The sequence below is a fragment of the Papio anubis genome, chromosome 17 (assembly GCF_008728515.1).
Source record: "Papio anubis isolate 15944 chromosome 17, Panubis1.0, whole genome shotgun sequence".
In the NCBI taxonomy this organism is placed as follows: Eukaryota; Metazoa; Chordata; class Mammalia; order Primates; family Cercopithecidae; genus Papio; species Papio anubis.
Window position 1 is genome coordinate 33,679,059 of NC_044992.1, and position 16,286 is coordinate 33,695,344.

Sequence of the window (16,286 nt, forward strand, 5' to 3'; positions counted from 1 at the left end):
CATTCCATGCCTTCTAGAACATTTCTACAAATAGGTAACATCATTCTCAACTAGGCTTATCTTGACTCAAAAGTCCATGTTCTTCATCTCCAAATTAGACTGCAGATACACTGTCTTACTGCCCTAGACAAGCCATATACAGTACCTAGCAGACAGCAGGGTATACATTAGATGCTTGTTGAAAAATAAATATGCAAACTGTCACATAAATTGAATAACCATTAAAATGAGTTAAACATTTATATACTTCTTGGATTGTGTTCTGTCACTCATCTCGTAGCATCTATTTCTATAATGCTACTATTCTCTTTGTTACCATAACTTTAAAATTTTTAATATCAGGAGGTCTAGTTTTCCTATCTATTACTCTTAATTTTAAAGGATGTCACTTGGTTTTGTGTTTATTTTTCCAGGTGAACTTTCTAAACATTTTGACAAGTTTGGGTCAGAAAAACCTGTTGCTATTGTATTTGGGATCACATTAAATTTAAAGATTTGGAAAAAATATATACTATTTTCATATTAAGTCTATTCCAGGAAAAAATTGTATTGTTTTAAAAAGTTAACCTTTATGTTGCTCAATAGAGTTTTAATATAAGTCCTTCATATTTCTTAATCAATTTTATTCCCGCTTATTTATTTCATACTTGAATCAGACTTGCTTTATTATAATTATTTTTCTTTCATACCAGCCAATTTTTGTATTTTACAGAGATGGAATTTCACCATGTTGGCCAGGACTGGTCTTGAGCTCTCTGACCTCAAGTGAGATCCACCCTCCTGGGCCTCCCAGTGCTGGGATTACAGGCATGAGCCATGTCCCGCCAGAACTTTGCATTTCTTTTTTGAGACAGAGTCTCGCTTCAGTCTTCAGGGGCTGGGGCTGGAGTGTGCAGTGGCGCTTATCTCGGCTCACTGCAAGCTCCTCCGGCCTCCCCGGTTCACACTATTCTCCTGCCTCAGCTCTTCCTCGAGTAGCTGGGGACTACAGGCACCCCACCACGCCCAGCTAATTTTGTATTTTTAGTGAGACGGGTTTCACCAGGTGCCAGGATGGTCTCAATCTCCTGACCTCGCGGATCCGCCTTCCACTCAGCCCCCAAAGTGCTGGGATTACAGGCGTGAGGCTTTAATTGTTATTTAAAACTACCAAACATTGCTCTTTTCTTCCAATAACATTTCCTTCTTTACTCTGAACCCCTGTGATCTGGCTTAGCCAGTTAGAGAATCCCATCCTTGGCCACAGTGATAGTTCAGGAATGGGAACCATCCAAGTTGGACCACTAGAGCAACTTGTGGTTTCTGTAAGAACAACTGAGAAAATCTACTCTTGTTTTCTCCTGCTCAACTTCTGAGTTTGGACAGATGAAGACCTGATTCCCAGCAAGTCATACTGCCACCTCAAGGAACCCGAAGACAAAATCAAAATGAAAGAGTACAGCTGAGAGTTGGAGAAATGCCAGGTTCTGTTGAGATCATTTGAAGCCTTGAATCTGCCTGTGTATCCCTTGTATCCTGAAGGTAGTCAATACATTTTGTTTTGCTAAAGACAACTGGAAGCTGTGTTTGTAATCATGTACAACTGACAAATTCCAGAATACACATTAAGCATAAACTTGACGGCCCAAGATATATCCATCTAGGGCCTACTTTATAAAGAATATTTTAAAATTAGGAATGATATTAAATTTTATCAAATGTTTCTTTGCATCTTTAGAGATTACTGCTTATTTTTTATTTTCCCTATTAATATATAAGTTGTGCTATAGACTTCCAATATTTTGTTCTTGAAGTTTTGCTCACTGTTGTCCCAGTATTATTCATATATAGTAGCATATATAGTAGACCCTCAATAAAATATTCAGTGAATGACTAACTGCCATATACTCACATACAAATATTTTTTACTTAAGTTTTTTTATGCCATGAAAGTGGCTCATGCCTGTAATCCCAGCACTTGGGAGGTCAAGGCCTTTTTTATTTTTATTTTTGAGACACTTTGCTCTGTCACTCAGGCTGGAGTGTGGCTCAATCTCAGCTTGCTGCAAGCTCCTCACCTGGTTCACGCCATTCTTCCTCTCGGGCCAGCCTCCCAAGTAGCTGGGACTACAGGCATCGGCCACCACGCCTGGCTAATTTTTGTATTTTTAAGTAGAGAGGGGGTTTCACCGTTAGGCCAGGATGGTCTCGGACCTCCTGATCTTGTGATCCACTTCCACAATGGCCTCCCAAAGTGCTGGGATTACAGGTGTGAGCCACACACTCAGCCTCCTTTTTTTTTTTTTTTTTTTTTTGAGATGGAGTCTCACTCTCTCGCTGCCCAGGCTGGCATGGCACACCCTCGCCTCACCCAACCTCCACCTTCTAGGTTCAAGCAATTCTCCCAAGCTCGCCTCCCAAGTACACTGCAGGTGCACGCCACCACTCCTGGGTTCAATTTTGTATTTTTAGTAGAGTATGCTCTTTACCTATGTTGGGCAGTCTGGTCTCTGAACTCGACCTCAGGTGGTGATCCACCTGCCTTGCCTCCTCCTCCTCCCAAAGTGCTGGGATTACAGGCATAGCCACCACACCCAGCCTACTTAAGATTTTTTATGTTGACAACTAAGACTGGTCTCTCATTTCCTTTTTAGTCTTGGGTGGGTTCTGTATCAGTGTTATATTATGCAATTTTCTCCTTTCTTTCCTGTGCAATTGAGCATTCATTTTAAAAAGGATTGGGACTGGGCACAGTGGTTCATGCCTGTAATCCCAGCACTTTGGGAGTGAAGATTCTGAAGGAAGAGCAAGACTCTGTCTCAAAAAATAATAAATAACTATACAATAAAAATAAAACCATTGGAATTATCCGCCTTTGATCATTTGAAAATGTTCAATTCTACTTGTAGAGTCACTCCATGGTCTTTGTGGGATTAATTCCTTGATAACTTTCTCTCTAATCTCTTTCTTCTTAGGTAACCTTTTGTTAATTTTTTTTTTTTTTTCTAGAAAACATCCAGGTTTTCTCAAATTTATTTACAAAACTTTTATTATTCTTTACTCCCTCTGTATTAGTGATCATTTTCCCTTCTTGTTTTACCTCTTATAGTGGCTGGGCCAGTGGTCACCACTGTAAACCCAGCACTTTAGGAGGCTGGGCAGGAGGATCACTTGAGCCCAGGAGTTCAAGACCAGCCTGGGCAACATGCATGGCATCTCTGCTCCTACAAAAAATACAAACATTAGCTGAGTGTGGTGTGCATGCCTGTAGTCCCAGCTACTCATGAGGCTGAGGTGCTGTAGGATCACTTAAGCCTGGAAGGTAGAGGCTTCAGCGAAGCCAAGTGATCATACCACGCCCTCCAGCCTGCACAGAGGGAGACCTCTCAAAAAAATAAATAAATAAATAAATAAATAAAATAATTTTTACACTGTGATATTTCAAATTGGTTTTGGTTCTTGTTGTCATTGTTTGAGACAGGGTCTCACTCTGTTGACCGGGTTGTAGTACATGGAAGCTCACTGTAACCTTGAACTCCTGGGTCAAGTGATTTCCTCTCTACTCAGCCTCCCAAGTGGTTGGGATTACGGTGCATGCCACCATGCCCAGCTAATTTTAAATTTTTGTAGAAATAGTGCCTCACTATATTGCCCAGGCTGGTCTCAAACTCCTGGTCTTCAAGTGATCCTCTTTGCCTTGGCTTCCCAAATCACTGGCATTACAGGTACGAGCCACCCTACCTGGCCCTCAAATTGGTTTTTAGGTTGTCTGGACAAAAGGTGTATTTACACAAACTAAATGTGTACTAAGTGAGATATCCAAGGTCACTTAGCAAACATTCTGTCAGGGATAATGAAAACATGAAAGAACTTTAAGGATTTTTAAGTCTGTTTTTGGAAACAACCAAGAGGAGAGACAAAAAGGCATCTCAGTGAGGACTTTAAGCCAGTGACAGCAGGCCTTATTCAGTATGCTCATTTCCTTCTGATGTTTGATAAACACAATATGCCCCATAGAGATTCTCTGTGGTGCAGTTCAATTCTGGAGTGATTAAGCAACAAATACAGGATTTGCAAATAGTTTAGAACAATAGTAGATCAGTCTGAATCACAGCATCGCGATGGAGACAGTACTAGGTAATCTCTTGGAAAAAATAAAAAATCAGAATAACCAATTATGTCCACCAAAAGAAAATGCTTCATTTCACTTTTCTATCTTACAGGGATCAAAAAATTTTTCCAAAGTGGGCATGTAGGACAACACCCAATCTTTCTAGATTAAGTATTCTCCTTCTGCAGGGAGTAGTGTAAGACATCAGTATATAAATAATTGCTGCTTGAAATGGAAAATAAAGTAAAAAAGGGATGCGAAAAGTGAAAATTGTCCTATAGCAGTCTCACCCCTCACAGCTGTAAATTACTCATCAGTCATTAATGTCATTGTTCTGAGCTGGAGCTGAATCAGCTGTTACCCTGGCTGGAGTGAAGCAGAATTTAATCTATTCCTTTTCATCATAAGGCTTTTGCCTCTATGCATCAGTAGCAGAGGAAAGACCAATACTTTATAGCAAAAAATTCTATCCAACTTGACTCTGGAACAATTTTAATTCTAGGTGAATCAGTTACTGTCAGTAAAAACAAGAAGAGTGGATTCCTTCCTGGAGTCTCTGTCACAATCTACAGAGATAAAGGAAGAACAGACATGTTTACTTTTATATCTGCCTCTACATTCTCTTGAACTACGCTACTCAGATTCATTAATATATGCTGGTCCATATATACCATGTTTAAAATAGCAAATGCTTAAATAGAACAAATCTGAAATATTAAACTTTCTTAACAATTTTGAGTAGTAATTTCTCTTACCCCTTATAAAAATATTTCTTTGATCCCATCAAATATGTATAAGCCTAAGACATTAATAAACATGACTTTGGCTAGCCAGAGCCTCAGCCGGGCGCTGTGGCTCGCCTGTAATCCCAGCATCTTTGGGAGGCCGAGACGGGTGGATCACGAGGTCAGGAGATCGAGACCATCCTGGCTAACACGGTGAAACCCTTACTCCCTACTAAAAAATACAAAAACTAGCCTGGCGAGGTATGGCGCCTGTAGTCCCAGCTACTCGAGGTTGAGGCAGGAGAACATGCGGAACCCGGGAGGCGGGAGCTTGCAGTGAGCTGAGATCCGCCACTGCACTCCAGCCTGGGCTGGCCAGAGGAGACTCCATCTCAAAAAAAAAAAGAAAAAAGAAATAGAGCCTCATAATTTATCTGGAAAAAAAGGTACAATGATCTATGCAATTAAATCACATTTGCATATCTATCATAAAGAGTTCTGTTTATTGGTAGATATAAAATTTAATATAATTAGTGAGAAGTTGTGTTACAACTGATTTCTTGGATTTTTGTATCTTTTAACTTGATACAAAGTGAAGGTGTTTTGTTTTTTTTTTCTCTTTCTCCCAGGCTAGAGTGCAGCGACACGATCTCAGCTCACTGCAACCTCTGCCTCCTAGGTTCAACCAATTCACTTGCCTCAGCCTCTCGAATAGCTGGGACCACATGTGTGCACCACCACGCTGGCTAATTTTTGTATTCTTTTTAGTAGAGATGGGGTTTCACCACGTTGGCCAGGCTGGTCTCAAACTCCTGACCTCAGGGGATCTGCTCGCCTCGGCCTCTCACGCTGGGATTACAGGCATGAGCCACTGCACCTGGCCTAACTTGGATTTTTAAAGGTAAGCTAAACATTTCTCAGGTTTTGCTCAAATTCTCCCTCACCTACTCATCTTTTTTGTTATATCTTCGCATTCTTCACTTTAATCTTTCCATTCATGTAGGTATTACTTATGACAATCTCCTGTTGCTCCAGTTACCTTCTAAATACTACTCTACCTTTTTCAAAATACACTTGTATTTTTCTCTTCTCCCCTCCTTTTATTGATTTATTTGAAAAAAGTTGCATTTTTTTTTCTCCTGCTACCACTATATAAACAACCAGCAGGTAAATGTAATTAGATTTAGTATTTTGCAGATATTTTCTGTGGACCACTACACATAGAAGATTCTAATATTTTTAAACAAATAATGTAGAAAGGTACTCACCCACAGTCCCTTCTGTGCCATCCGTTTCCTTTGGGATATAATGTGCAGAAAGATCACTCTGAAGGACTTCATCCGATGTGGCTCTGGCTAAAGCAGCAGCCAAAAAGGAAGGGCAATTACTGAAAGAAAAAAAGGCTATTTTCAGCAAAAGAATTAGGAGGTAATACATTTAACATTACTAATAATTACATATTAATTAGAACATTGTCTCAAAACAAAATTATACCTTTAAACAATATTCAATAAATATTTATTGAGTAGGCACTTTGGGCACTGGGTATATATTGATACATAACACAGACATGGCTCCTTACCTATAGGAGCTACAGGCAGATGACAAACTAATAGGATATAACTTAAAAGTGGGATATGCTTTTTTTTGTTTTTTTTTGTTTGTTGTTTGTTTTTTAGATGGAGTTTTGCTCTGTCGCCAGACGGAGTTTTGCTCTGTCGCCCAGGGCTATGGTGTGATCTCGGCTCACTGCAACCTCCGCCTCCTGGGTTCAAGCAATTCTCCTGCTTCAGCCTCCCGAGTAGCTGGGACTACAGGCATGTGTCACCACGCCCAGCTAATTTTTGTATTTTTAGTAGAGACAGGGTTTCTCCATGTTGGTCAGGCTGGTCTTGAACTCCCAACCTCAGGTGATCTGTCCACCTTGGCCTCCCAAAGTGCTGGGATTACTGGCATGAGCCACTGCACCCAGCCCAGGATAAGTTTTATAGAGGAAACAAACAGGATACAATGACAGAGAATAATAAAGAGGGGTATGTACTTAGATGGAATGGTCAGGAAAGCAACACCTTAAAGGATGAAAAAGACTTAGTTACGTGGGAGTGGGAAGTTAGGAGAGAATACTCCAGGCAGAGGGAATACAATTTATACAGAACCTTTTTTTTTTTTTTTTTTTTTTTGAGACAGAGTCTTGCTCTGTTGCCCAAACTGGAGTGCAGTGGTGCAATCTTGGCTCACTGCAATCTCTGCTTCCCAGGTTCAAGCTATTTTCTCATGCCTTAGCCTCCCAAGTAGTTGGGACTACAGGTGTGCATCACCATGCCTGGCTAATTTTTGTATTTTTAGTAGAGATGGGGTTTTACTATGTTGGCCAGGCTGATCTCGAACTCCTGACCTCAGGTGATCCATCCTCCTCAGTAGTCCCAACTACTCAGGAGGCTGAGGCAGGAGAATCACTGGAACCCGAGATGTGGAGGTTGCAGTGAGCCGAGATCGTGCCATTGCACTCCAGCCTGGGCAACAAGAGTGAAAACTCTGTCTCAAAAAAAAAAAAAGAAAAAAAAAAAAACTATGGAAATATCTGAGATGTCCTAGTCAAGGTGTCAAATGGTTAACTGGATATTCTAGTCTGGCATTTGAGATGTTAGGAAATTTGGAACTTGCAAATGTATGAATGATATTTAAAGCTACAGCAATAGAAAAGACCACTGATACAGTTTCGGTATTTCAAATTTCATGTTAAAATCTGATCCCCAATGTTCAAGGTGGGGCCTGGTTTGGGTCATGGAAGCAGATCCCTCATGAATGGCTTGGTGTAGTCCTTGTGGTAATGAGTTAATTTTTGTGCCATTAGTTCCTGTGAGATCTGATTATTACATTAAAAAGAGCTGGGCACCTCCTACCCTCTCTCTCTCATTTCCCAACGTGTGATCTCCACATGAGGGCTCCCTTTTGCTGTCTGCAATGAGCGGAAGCTTCTTAAGCCCTCACCAGAAGCAGATGCTGGTGCCGTGCTTCTTGTGCAGCCGCAGAACTGTGAGCCAAATAAACCTCTTTTCATTATAATTTACCCAGCTTCAGGTATTCCTTTATAGCAATTCAAAGCAGACTAAGACAATCATATAGGAAGAAAACATAAAAAGAGAATTGCTCTAGATCAGTGATCTCTATGTGCCTCCTGGCTTCCCCCTCTGGGAACGAGAAGATTATCCTATGCCACACCATTGTATATTGGGTTATAGTGGGAAAGGGAGTAGATAAATTGCCTCTTTAGTTCACAGGTTTTCAGTCAAGTGGAACAATAGTTAAGGAGCTGTCATTAAGAAACTAGCACTCCAGGCCAGGGGTGGTGGCTCACACCTGTAATCCCAGCACTCTGGGAGGCTGAGGTGGGCGGGTCACAAAGTCAGGAATTTGAGACCAGCCTGGTCAACAGGGTGAAACCCTGTCTCTACTAAAAATTAAAAAAAAAAATTAGCTGGGTGTGGTGGCGGGAACCTGTAATCTCAGCTACTAGGGAGGCTGAGGCAAAAGAATCATTTGAACCTGGGAGGTGGAGGTTGCAGTGAGCTGAGATCATGCCACTGCACTCCAGCCCAGGCGACAGTGCGAGACTCTGTCTCAAAACAAACGAACAAACAAACATACAAAAAGAAAACAAAAAACTAGTACTCCAGCCCCACAGGCTACCCTTGGCAGATATCCCCCTAGGCCATCCAAGCAGCCATGTGCCTGTGTCCTGGGCCTGAGAAGCAGCTCTGTGAGCCACGACCAGCAGGCACACCCCCAAGCAGTAACATTCGCATTCCCATAACCTGATAAACAGCCTTACAGGCCCATTCCTGGAGGACATGACCCTAGGCCTGCCCATGCCCAGGGCCTGAGAAACAGGCTGGCAGGTCTTCTTCCAGTGGATATGACCCCATGCTGGCCAAGAAACTGTGTGCCTGCACCCAGAAGAGGAACAGCCTGGAGGTCCCACCCCAGGTTGTCATACCTCCAAGCTGGGCAGCCATGCACATGTGCCCCCAGCCAGAGTAACAGTCCATGGCCACAGCCTCAGCAAGCTAGACCCCAAGCTGGTCAACCCATGATGTGCATACACATGTCCCTGACCTAAGAAATAGTCCAATGGTCCCAACCCCAGTAAAGCTACATGACTGCTGCCATAAACTCTAACAGCCTAGGCCATTGGGACACTCACAAACATCGCTAGTGCAGATTACAGCAAAAGAAATTACACCACCGTGTCCACCTAGAACCATAGCCACTGCAGCCATCCAAATGACACCCCAAGACCCATCCACATGACTAAATCTTTCCCTATGAAAGCTACTCCATAACATTGGAAGAGGTGACTGTTCCACCAGATGTGTAGAAATCAACATAGGGACACATCAAATGTGAAAAACTGAGGAAACATGACTCCTCCAAATGCACACAATAATTTTCCAGGAACAAACTCCAATCATAAGGAATATGTAAAATGCCAGAAAAAGAATTCAAAATAATAATCTTTTCTTAAAAATTTGAGATGAAGGTCTCACAATGTTACACAGGCTGGAGTGCAGTGGCTATTCACAGGCATGATCCTACTATTAATCGGCACAGGTGTTTTGATCTGCTCCATTTATCTTTCTTTCTTTTCTTTTTTTTTTTTTTTTAAGAGAGTCTCACTCTGTTGCCCAGGCTGGAGTGCAGTGGTACAATCTCAGCTCCCTGCAACATCCACCTCCTGGGCTTAAGCAATCCTCCCACCTCAGCCCCCCAAGTAGCTGGAACTACAGGCATGAGCCACCAGCTTAATTTTCATATTTTTTATAGAGATGAGGTTTCACCATGTTGCCCAGGCTGGTCTCGAACTCCCAAGCTCCAGCAATTCACCCATCTCAGCCTCCCAAATTGCTGAAATTATAGGTGTGAGCCACCACACCTGGCTGACCGGCTCTATTTCTGACCTGAGCTGGTTCATCCCTCCCTAAGCAACCTGATGGTTCTCTGCTTCCAGAAGGTCACCATATTGATGCCAAACTTAGTGTAGACACCAGATTAGCATAGTACACTACAGGCCAGAACTCTTGGACTCAGGTAATCCTCCTGCTGCAGCCTCCCAAGGAGCCAGGACTATAGGCATGAGCCATCACATGTGGCTCAAAATAATCATCTTAAGGAAACGCAGTGAGATACAAGATAATACATATAGAACAGTTAACAAAAATCAGAGAAATTCAACAAAGAGATATCATAAAAAAAAACCAACTAGGAATCTTAGAGCTGAAGAATTCAATGAATGAAATAAAAAATACAATAAAGAGCTTCAACAGCAGACTAGACCAAACAGAAGAAAAAATTTTTGAACTTGAAGACAAATCTTTTGAAAAAATTCAGGCAGAAAAAAAAAAGAAAGAAAAGAAAAAAGAATGCAAAAAGCATATAGGATTTATGGAACACCATTAAGCAAACAAATAATTGTGTTATGGGCATTGCAGAAGGAGAAGAAAAGAGAGATGGTGTAGAAAATATATTTAATGACATAATAGCTGAAAACTTCCTAGGTCTTGGGAGAGACATGGATATTCAGATTCAGGAAGCTGGAAAGTTCCCAAATAAATTCAACCCAAACAAGTCTTCTCTAAGGCACATTATAGTCAAAAAATAATTTTTTTTTTTTGAGATGGAGTTTCATTCTTGTAGCCCAGGCTAGAGTGCAATGGTGTAATTTTCGGCTCACTGCAACCTCTGTCTCCCGGGTTCAAGCAATTCTCCTGCCTCAGCCTCCAGAGTAGCTTGGATTACACGCACCCACCATCATGCCCAGCTAATTTTTGTATTTTTAGTAGAGACAGGGTTTCACCATGTTGGTCAGGCTGGTCTCAAACTCTTAACTTTAGGTGATCCACCTGCCTTGGCCTCCCAAAGTGCTGGGAATACAGGCATGAGCCACCACACCCAGCTGTCAAATCATCAAAAGGCAAAGACAAAGAAATAATTCTAAAAGAGAATTCCTTTTCAAAAGAAAAGCATCAAGTCACATATAAGGGAATTTCCATTAGACTAGCAGCAGATTTCTCAGCAGAAACCTCACAGGCCAGGAGAGAAAGGGATGATATAGTCAAAATATAGAAGGAAAAAAAAACCCAGCTAGCCAAGAATATTATACCCAGGAAAGCTATTCTTCAAAAATGAAGGAGAAATAAAATCTTTCCCGGACAAGCAAAAAATAAGAGAATTCATCACCACTAGTCCAGTCCAGGAGAAACATTCAAGGGAGTCTTACACCTGGAAGTAAAAAGATGATAACTGCCCTCATGAAAATACACAAAATTATAAAATTCACCAGGAGAGCCAACAGACAAAGGAGAAAGAGAAAGGAATAAATAATCTTAGGCCGGGCGCGGTGGCTCAAGCCTGTAATCCCAGCACTTTGGGAGGCCGAGACGGGCGGATCACGAGGTCAGGAGTTCGAGACCATCCTGGCTAACACGGTGAAACCCCGTCTCTACTAAAAAATACGAAAAACTAGCCGGGCGAGGTGGCAGGCGCCTGTAGTCCCGGCTACTCGGGAGGCTGAGGCAGGAGAATGGCGTAAAAACCCGGGAGGCGGAGCTTGCAGTGAGCTGAGATCTGGCCACTGCACTCTAGCCTGGGCGACACAGCGAGACTCCGTCTCAAAAATAAAAAATAAAAAAAAAAAAAATAAATAAATAAATAAATAAATAATCTTATCACTACAGAAAACTACCCAACTACAAAAATAAATAATAAGAGGGGAAGGAACAAAGGTTACACAAAATAATCAGAAAACAATCAATAAATGTCTGGAATAAGTCGTCATCTATTAATAATAATCTTGAATGTAAAATGGATAAAATTCCCAATTAAAAGAAACTGGCTGAATGAATTTAAACAACAACAAAACAAACAAAAGCAAAACAAAAACAAAAACAAGACCCAATTATATGCTGTCTACAAGAAACTCACCTCATCTGTAAGGACATACACAGACTGAAAGTGAAGGGATGGAAAGAGATATTCCACGCAAATGGAAACCAAAAGCAAGCAGGAATAGCTATATTTACATCAGCTAAAACAGACTTTAAGTCAAAAGCTCTAAAAAGAGACAAAGAAGGACATTATATAGTAATAAAGGGATCAAATCAAAAGCTATAACAATTGTAAATATACATGCACCTAAGACCAGCACACCCATATTCATAAAGAAAATACTATTAGATCTAAAGGAAGAGACAGATGCCAATACAATAACTGCTGGGGACTTCAACCCCAACTCAGCATTGGAGAAATCATCTAGGCAGAAAATCAACAAAGAAACATCAGATAAACCATAGCATAGCCCTAACAGACATTTACAGAACATTTCACGCAACAGCTGCAGAATATGCATTCTCTTTATTAGCACATGGAACATTCTCCAGGATTGACTATATGTTAGGACACAGAACAAGGCTAAATACATTTTTTTAATTGAAGTCATATCAAGTATCTTATCTGACCACAATGGAATAAAACTGGAAACCAACAAGTGAAACATTCAAAATTACACAAATACATGGAAATCAAAAAACATGCTCCTAAACAACCAATGGGTGAAGGAAGAAATTAAGAAGGAAATTGACTAATTCCTTGAAACAAATGAAAACAGAAACACAACATACTAAAACTTATGGGACTCAGCCAAAGCAGTATATAATATGTCTCTGCAGTAAAAATATCTATGAAAATTGAAGTTAAATTTTTAAAAACTTCCTGTGACCATAAGGCTCCAGTGTTAAACATTTTCTTTTTCATTGCATTATCAGTATAATTATTGGTACACAAATGATCTAATATAGTATAAATTTTGATAAACATAAAAATTAAACTTTTATGGGAGGTTTTTTTTTTTTTTTTTTTTTTAAGGGAAGAAACCTTACCTAAGAAATCTTATCTGCCACGGTCTTGGCCTCAATGAGATCTTGGATCTCAAGCCTGAGCCTAATGCCATCATGGGATTAGACTTTGGGAAATCTTAGGGGATGTGGGTGAGTGTATTTAGCACATGGGAAGGATGTGAATTGTGTGGCCAGAAAAGACTGTGGCAGATTATTTTTTAAAAGGCCACAACAACATTCCTGGTCCCACATGCTATTTTAGAACTTTGCCATTCCCCATAAAAAAATAGAGTCTGTTTCCCTTCCTAACCTAAACATGGGTGAGGTGTGGTGACTACTCAGATGAAAACAATGTAGCAACAGTGATACTGTATGACTTTTAAAGTTTGTTCATAAAAGGCCATGGCTTCCTCTTTCTTCCTCTGTCTCCCTCTGGATACTTGCTCTTGATACTCAGCCAAGCCATCAAGCCACGAGGAATCCCAAACTAGCTCACGTGAGAAACCACATGAACAGGTTCATGTGGATGTAGCCTGAGGTCCCCCGGCAGTAGCCATTATCAATTGCTTGACATGTAAGCCTTCAGATGATTCCAGTCCCTCAGCCTGAGTCTTCCAACTGAGGCCCCAGTTGGAACAGAGATAAGGTGACCTTGCTTTACCCAGTTTTAATTTCTGACTGAAAGACACTGTGAACATGATAAATAATTGTTTTATGCCACTAAGTTTTGTGGTAACTCACAATACAGTGACAATAACTGAAAACCCAATATTTAGAAGCTTAGTAGAAGATAAGGGACGTATAAAAACTAAAGAGAAATGGCAAAATCTGTAAAAGGAGAACCAAGATAGTAGAGAGTATTTGAAGGAGAGAGTAGTGAACTCTGTCAATTGCTGAGAGGTCAAATAAGTGAAAAAAAAAAAAGGCCAGGTGCAGTGGCTCATACCTGTAATCCCAGCCCCTTGGGAGGCCAAGGTGGGTGGATCACCTGAGACCAGGACTTCAAGATCAGCCTGGCCAACATGGCGAAACCCTGTCTGTACCAAAAATACAAAAATTAGCTGGGTGTGGTGATGCACGCCTATAATCCCAGCTACTTGGGTGGCTGAGGCGTGAGAATTGCATGAACCCAAGAGGCAGAGGTTGCAGAGAGCTGAGATCACGCCACTGTACTCCAGCCTGAGTGACAGAGTGAGACTGTCTCAAAAAAAAAAAAAAAAAAAAAAAAGGCCAGGCGCGTGGCTCACGTCTGTAATCCCAGCACTTTGGGAGACTGAAGCGGGCAGATCACGAGATCAGGAGTTCAAGACCAGCCTGACCAACATGGTGAAACACTGTCTCTACTAAAAATACAAAAATTAGCTGGCACGGTGGCACACACCTGTAATCCCAGCTACTCGGGAGGCTGAGGCAGAAGAATTGCTTGAACCCAGGAGGCGGAGGTTGTGGTGAGCTGAGATCATGCCACTGCACTCCACACTCAAGCCTGGGCACCACAGCAAGACTCCATCTAAAAAGAAAAAACAAAAAACAAAACAAAACAAAACACAAAAACAGAAAAATAACTATCTTTTCAAGAAATGGTCAAATGGTGCTGGAAAAATTGGATATCCACATGCAAAATAATCAAGTTGGATCCCTTCCTTACACTATAAACAAAAATTAACGCCAAATGCATCACAGACCTAAATGTAAAGCTAAAACTACATAAAACTCCTAAAAGAAAACATTGGAGTAAATCTTCATGACCTTGGATTAGGCAATGGTTTTCTTAGATCTGACACCAAAAGCACAAGCAGAAAAGAAGAAAATGTTAAATTGGACTACATCAAAATTTAAAACTTTTGTATCACAAATCAGTAAAGTGAAAAGACAACCCACAGACTGGTAGAAAATATTTGCAAATCTGCCAGGCATAGTGGCTTATGTTTGTAATTTTGGCACTTTGCGACAGTAAGGTTGGGGCCAGGAGTTTGAGACCAGCCTGGGCAACTTAACAAGATCCTGTCTCAAAAACAAACAACAAAAAAATAGCTGGGTATGGTGGGCACACCTGTAGTCCTAGCTACTTGGGACGCTGAGGCAGGAAGATCGCTTAAGCCCAGGAGTCTGAGGCTGCAGTGAGCCATAATCATCGTTATATTACAGCCCAAGAGATAGTGAGACCCTATCTCAAAACAAAAAAAAATTGCAAATCATATATCTAATGAGACTAGTATCCTGAATATGTAATGAATTCTTATATTTCAATAATAAAAAGACAACCCAAAGGGACTGAATAGGCTTTTTTCCAAAGAAGATATACAAATGGCCGCCAATAGGCACATGAAAAGATGTGCAATATCTGTGACAATAATTGGAAATATATATTTGTCCTCTGCCTTGATTCCTGACACAGAGCCCCTAAAACCCTTTTGATTTCCTGAATGATAGGGGTACTGGAAGCATCTTCTAATATTTAGTCTTTGCACCTGGTTTCTGACATACAGCTTCTATGTCAGAGCTTGGAATTTCCTGTATAGTCTATGAATGCCTTTTGGTCTTACGAAGCAGTTCTTGGTGGGCTACTGGATAGCTTCAGGATGGGAATTGGTCATCAGAAAGACCAACCCATAACAAGAGGCCTGCAATATTCAACCCTATTCCCATTTTCTAGGGAAGGGAGAGAGATGGGAGATTGACTTAATTATTTGAACATGCCTACATGATGAAGCCTCCATGCAAATCCCTAAAAGATGGGATTTTGGGAGCTTCTGGTTTGGTGAACGTAACTATGTGCCACCTCCAACAGAACCTCTTATGTTTGGGATCCTTACCCTTCAGGACCTCACACTGTGTATCTCTCTTTATCTGGCCGTTCATTTGTATCCTTTATAATATCTTTTCACAAACCAGTAAACATAAGTGAATGTTTCCCTGAATTTTAAAGACATTATAGCAAATTATTTAACTTGGGAGAAGGTTGTATGAACCCTTGATTTATAACCAGTTGGTCAGAAGTTGAGGAGGTCCAGACTTTTAACTGGCATCTGAGGTGGGGCATCTTGCAGGACTGAGCCCGTATCCTGTGGGGTCTGTTGTAACTCCAGGCAATTAGTGTCAGAATTGAGTTAAATTGTAAGACACCTAATTGATGTCCAGGAAGGAACAGAGAATTGGTTGGTGGGAAAACCCCACACACATTAACTGTCAGAAGTGTGTGAGGCTGGGCAAAGTGGCTCACGTCTGTAATCCCAACACTTTGGGATCACAGGATCACCTGAGGTCAGGAGTTCGAGACCAGCCTGGCCAACATGGTGAAACCCCGTCTCTACTAAAAATACATAAATTAACTGGGTGTGGTGGCATGCCTATAATCCCAGCTACTTGGGAGGCTGAGGCAGTAGAATCGCTTGAACCCGGGAGGTGGAGGTTGCAGTAAGCAGAGATCATGCCACTGCACTCCAGACTGTATGAGAGTGAGACTCAGTCTTGAAAAAAAAAAAAAGAAGTGTGTGATTGTATAGAAAAACAGGTTTTTTCTTCCCCTTTTAACATCATTAGTCATTAGGGAAATGCTAATCAAAACCACAATGAGAA

At 41.1% G+C, this 16,286-nt stretch overlaps 1 protein-coding gene across 1 annotated transcript in view; it reads right to left on the reverse strand.

The window, feature by feature from the left end:
- The window catches only part of LOC101021942 (protein phosphatase 1E), a 228,908-nt gene that overhangs the window by 25,578 nt on the left and 187,044 nt on the right, over window positions 1-16,286 (reverse strand). The window contains exon 2 of the mRNA XM_021928247.2: window positions 6,084-6,202. Within this exon, the coding sequence (XP_021783939.1) occupies window positions 6,084-6,202 (119 nt within the window). The remainder of the gene's footprint in view (window positions 1-6,083; window positions 6,203-16,286) is intronic.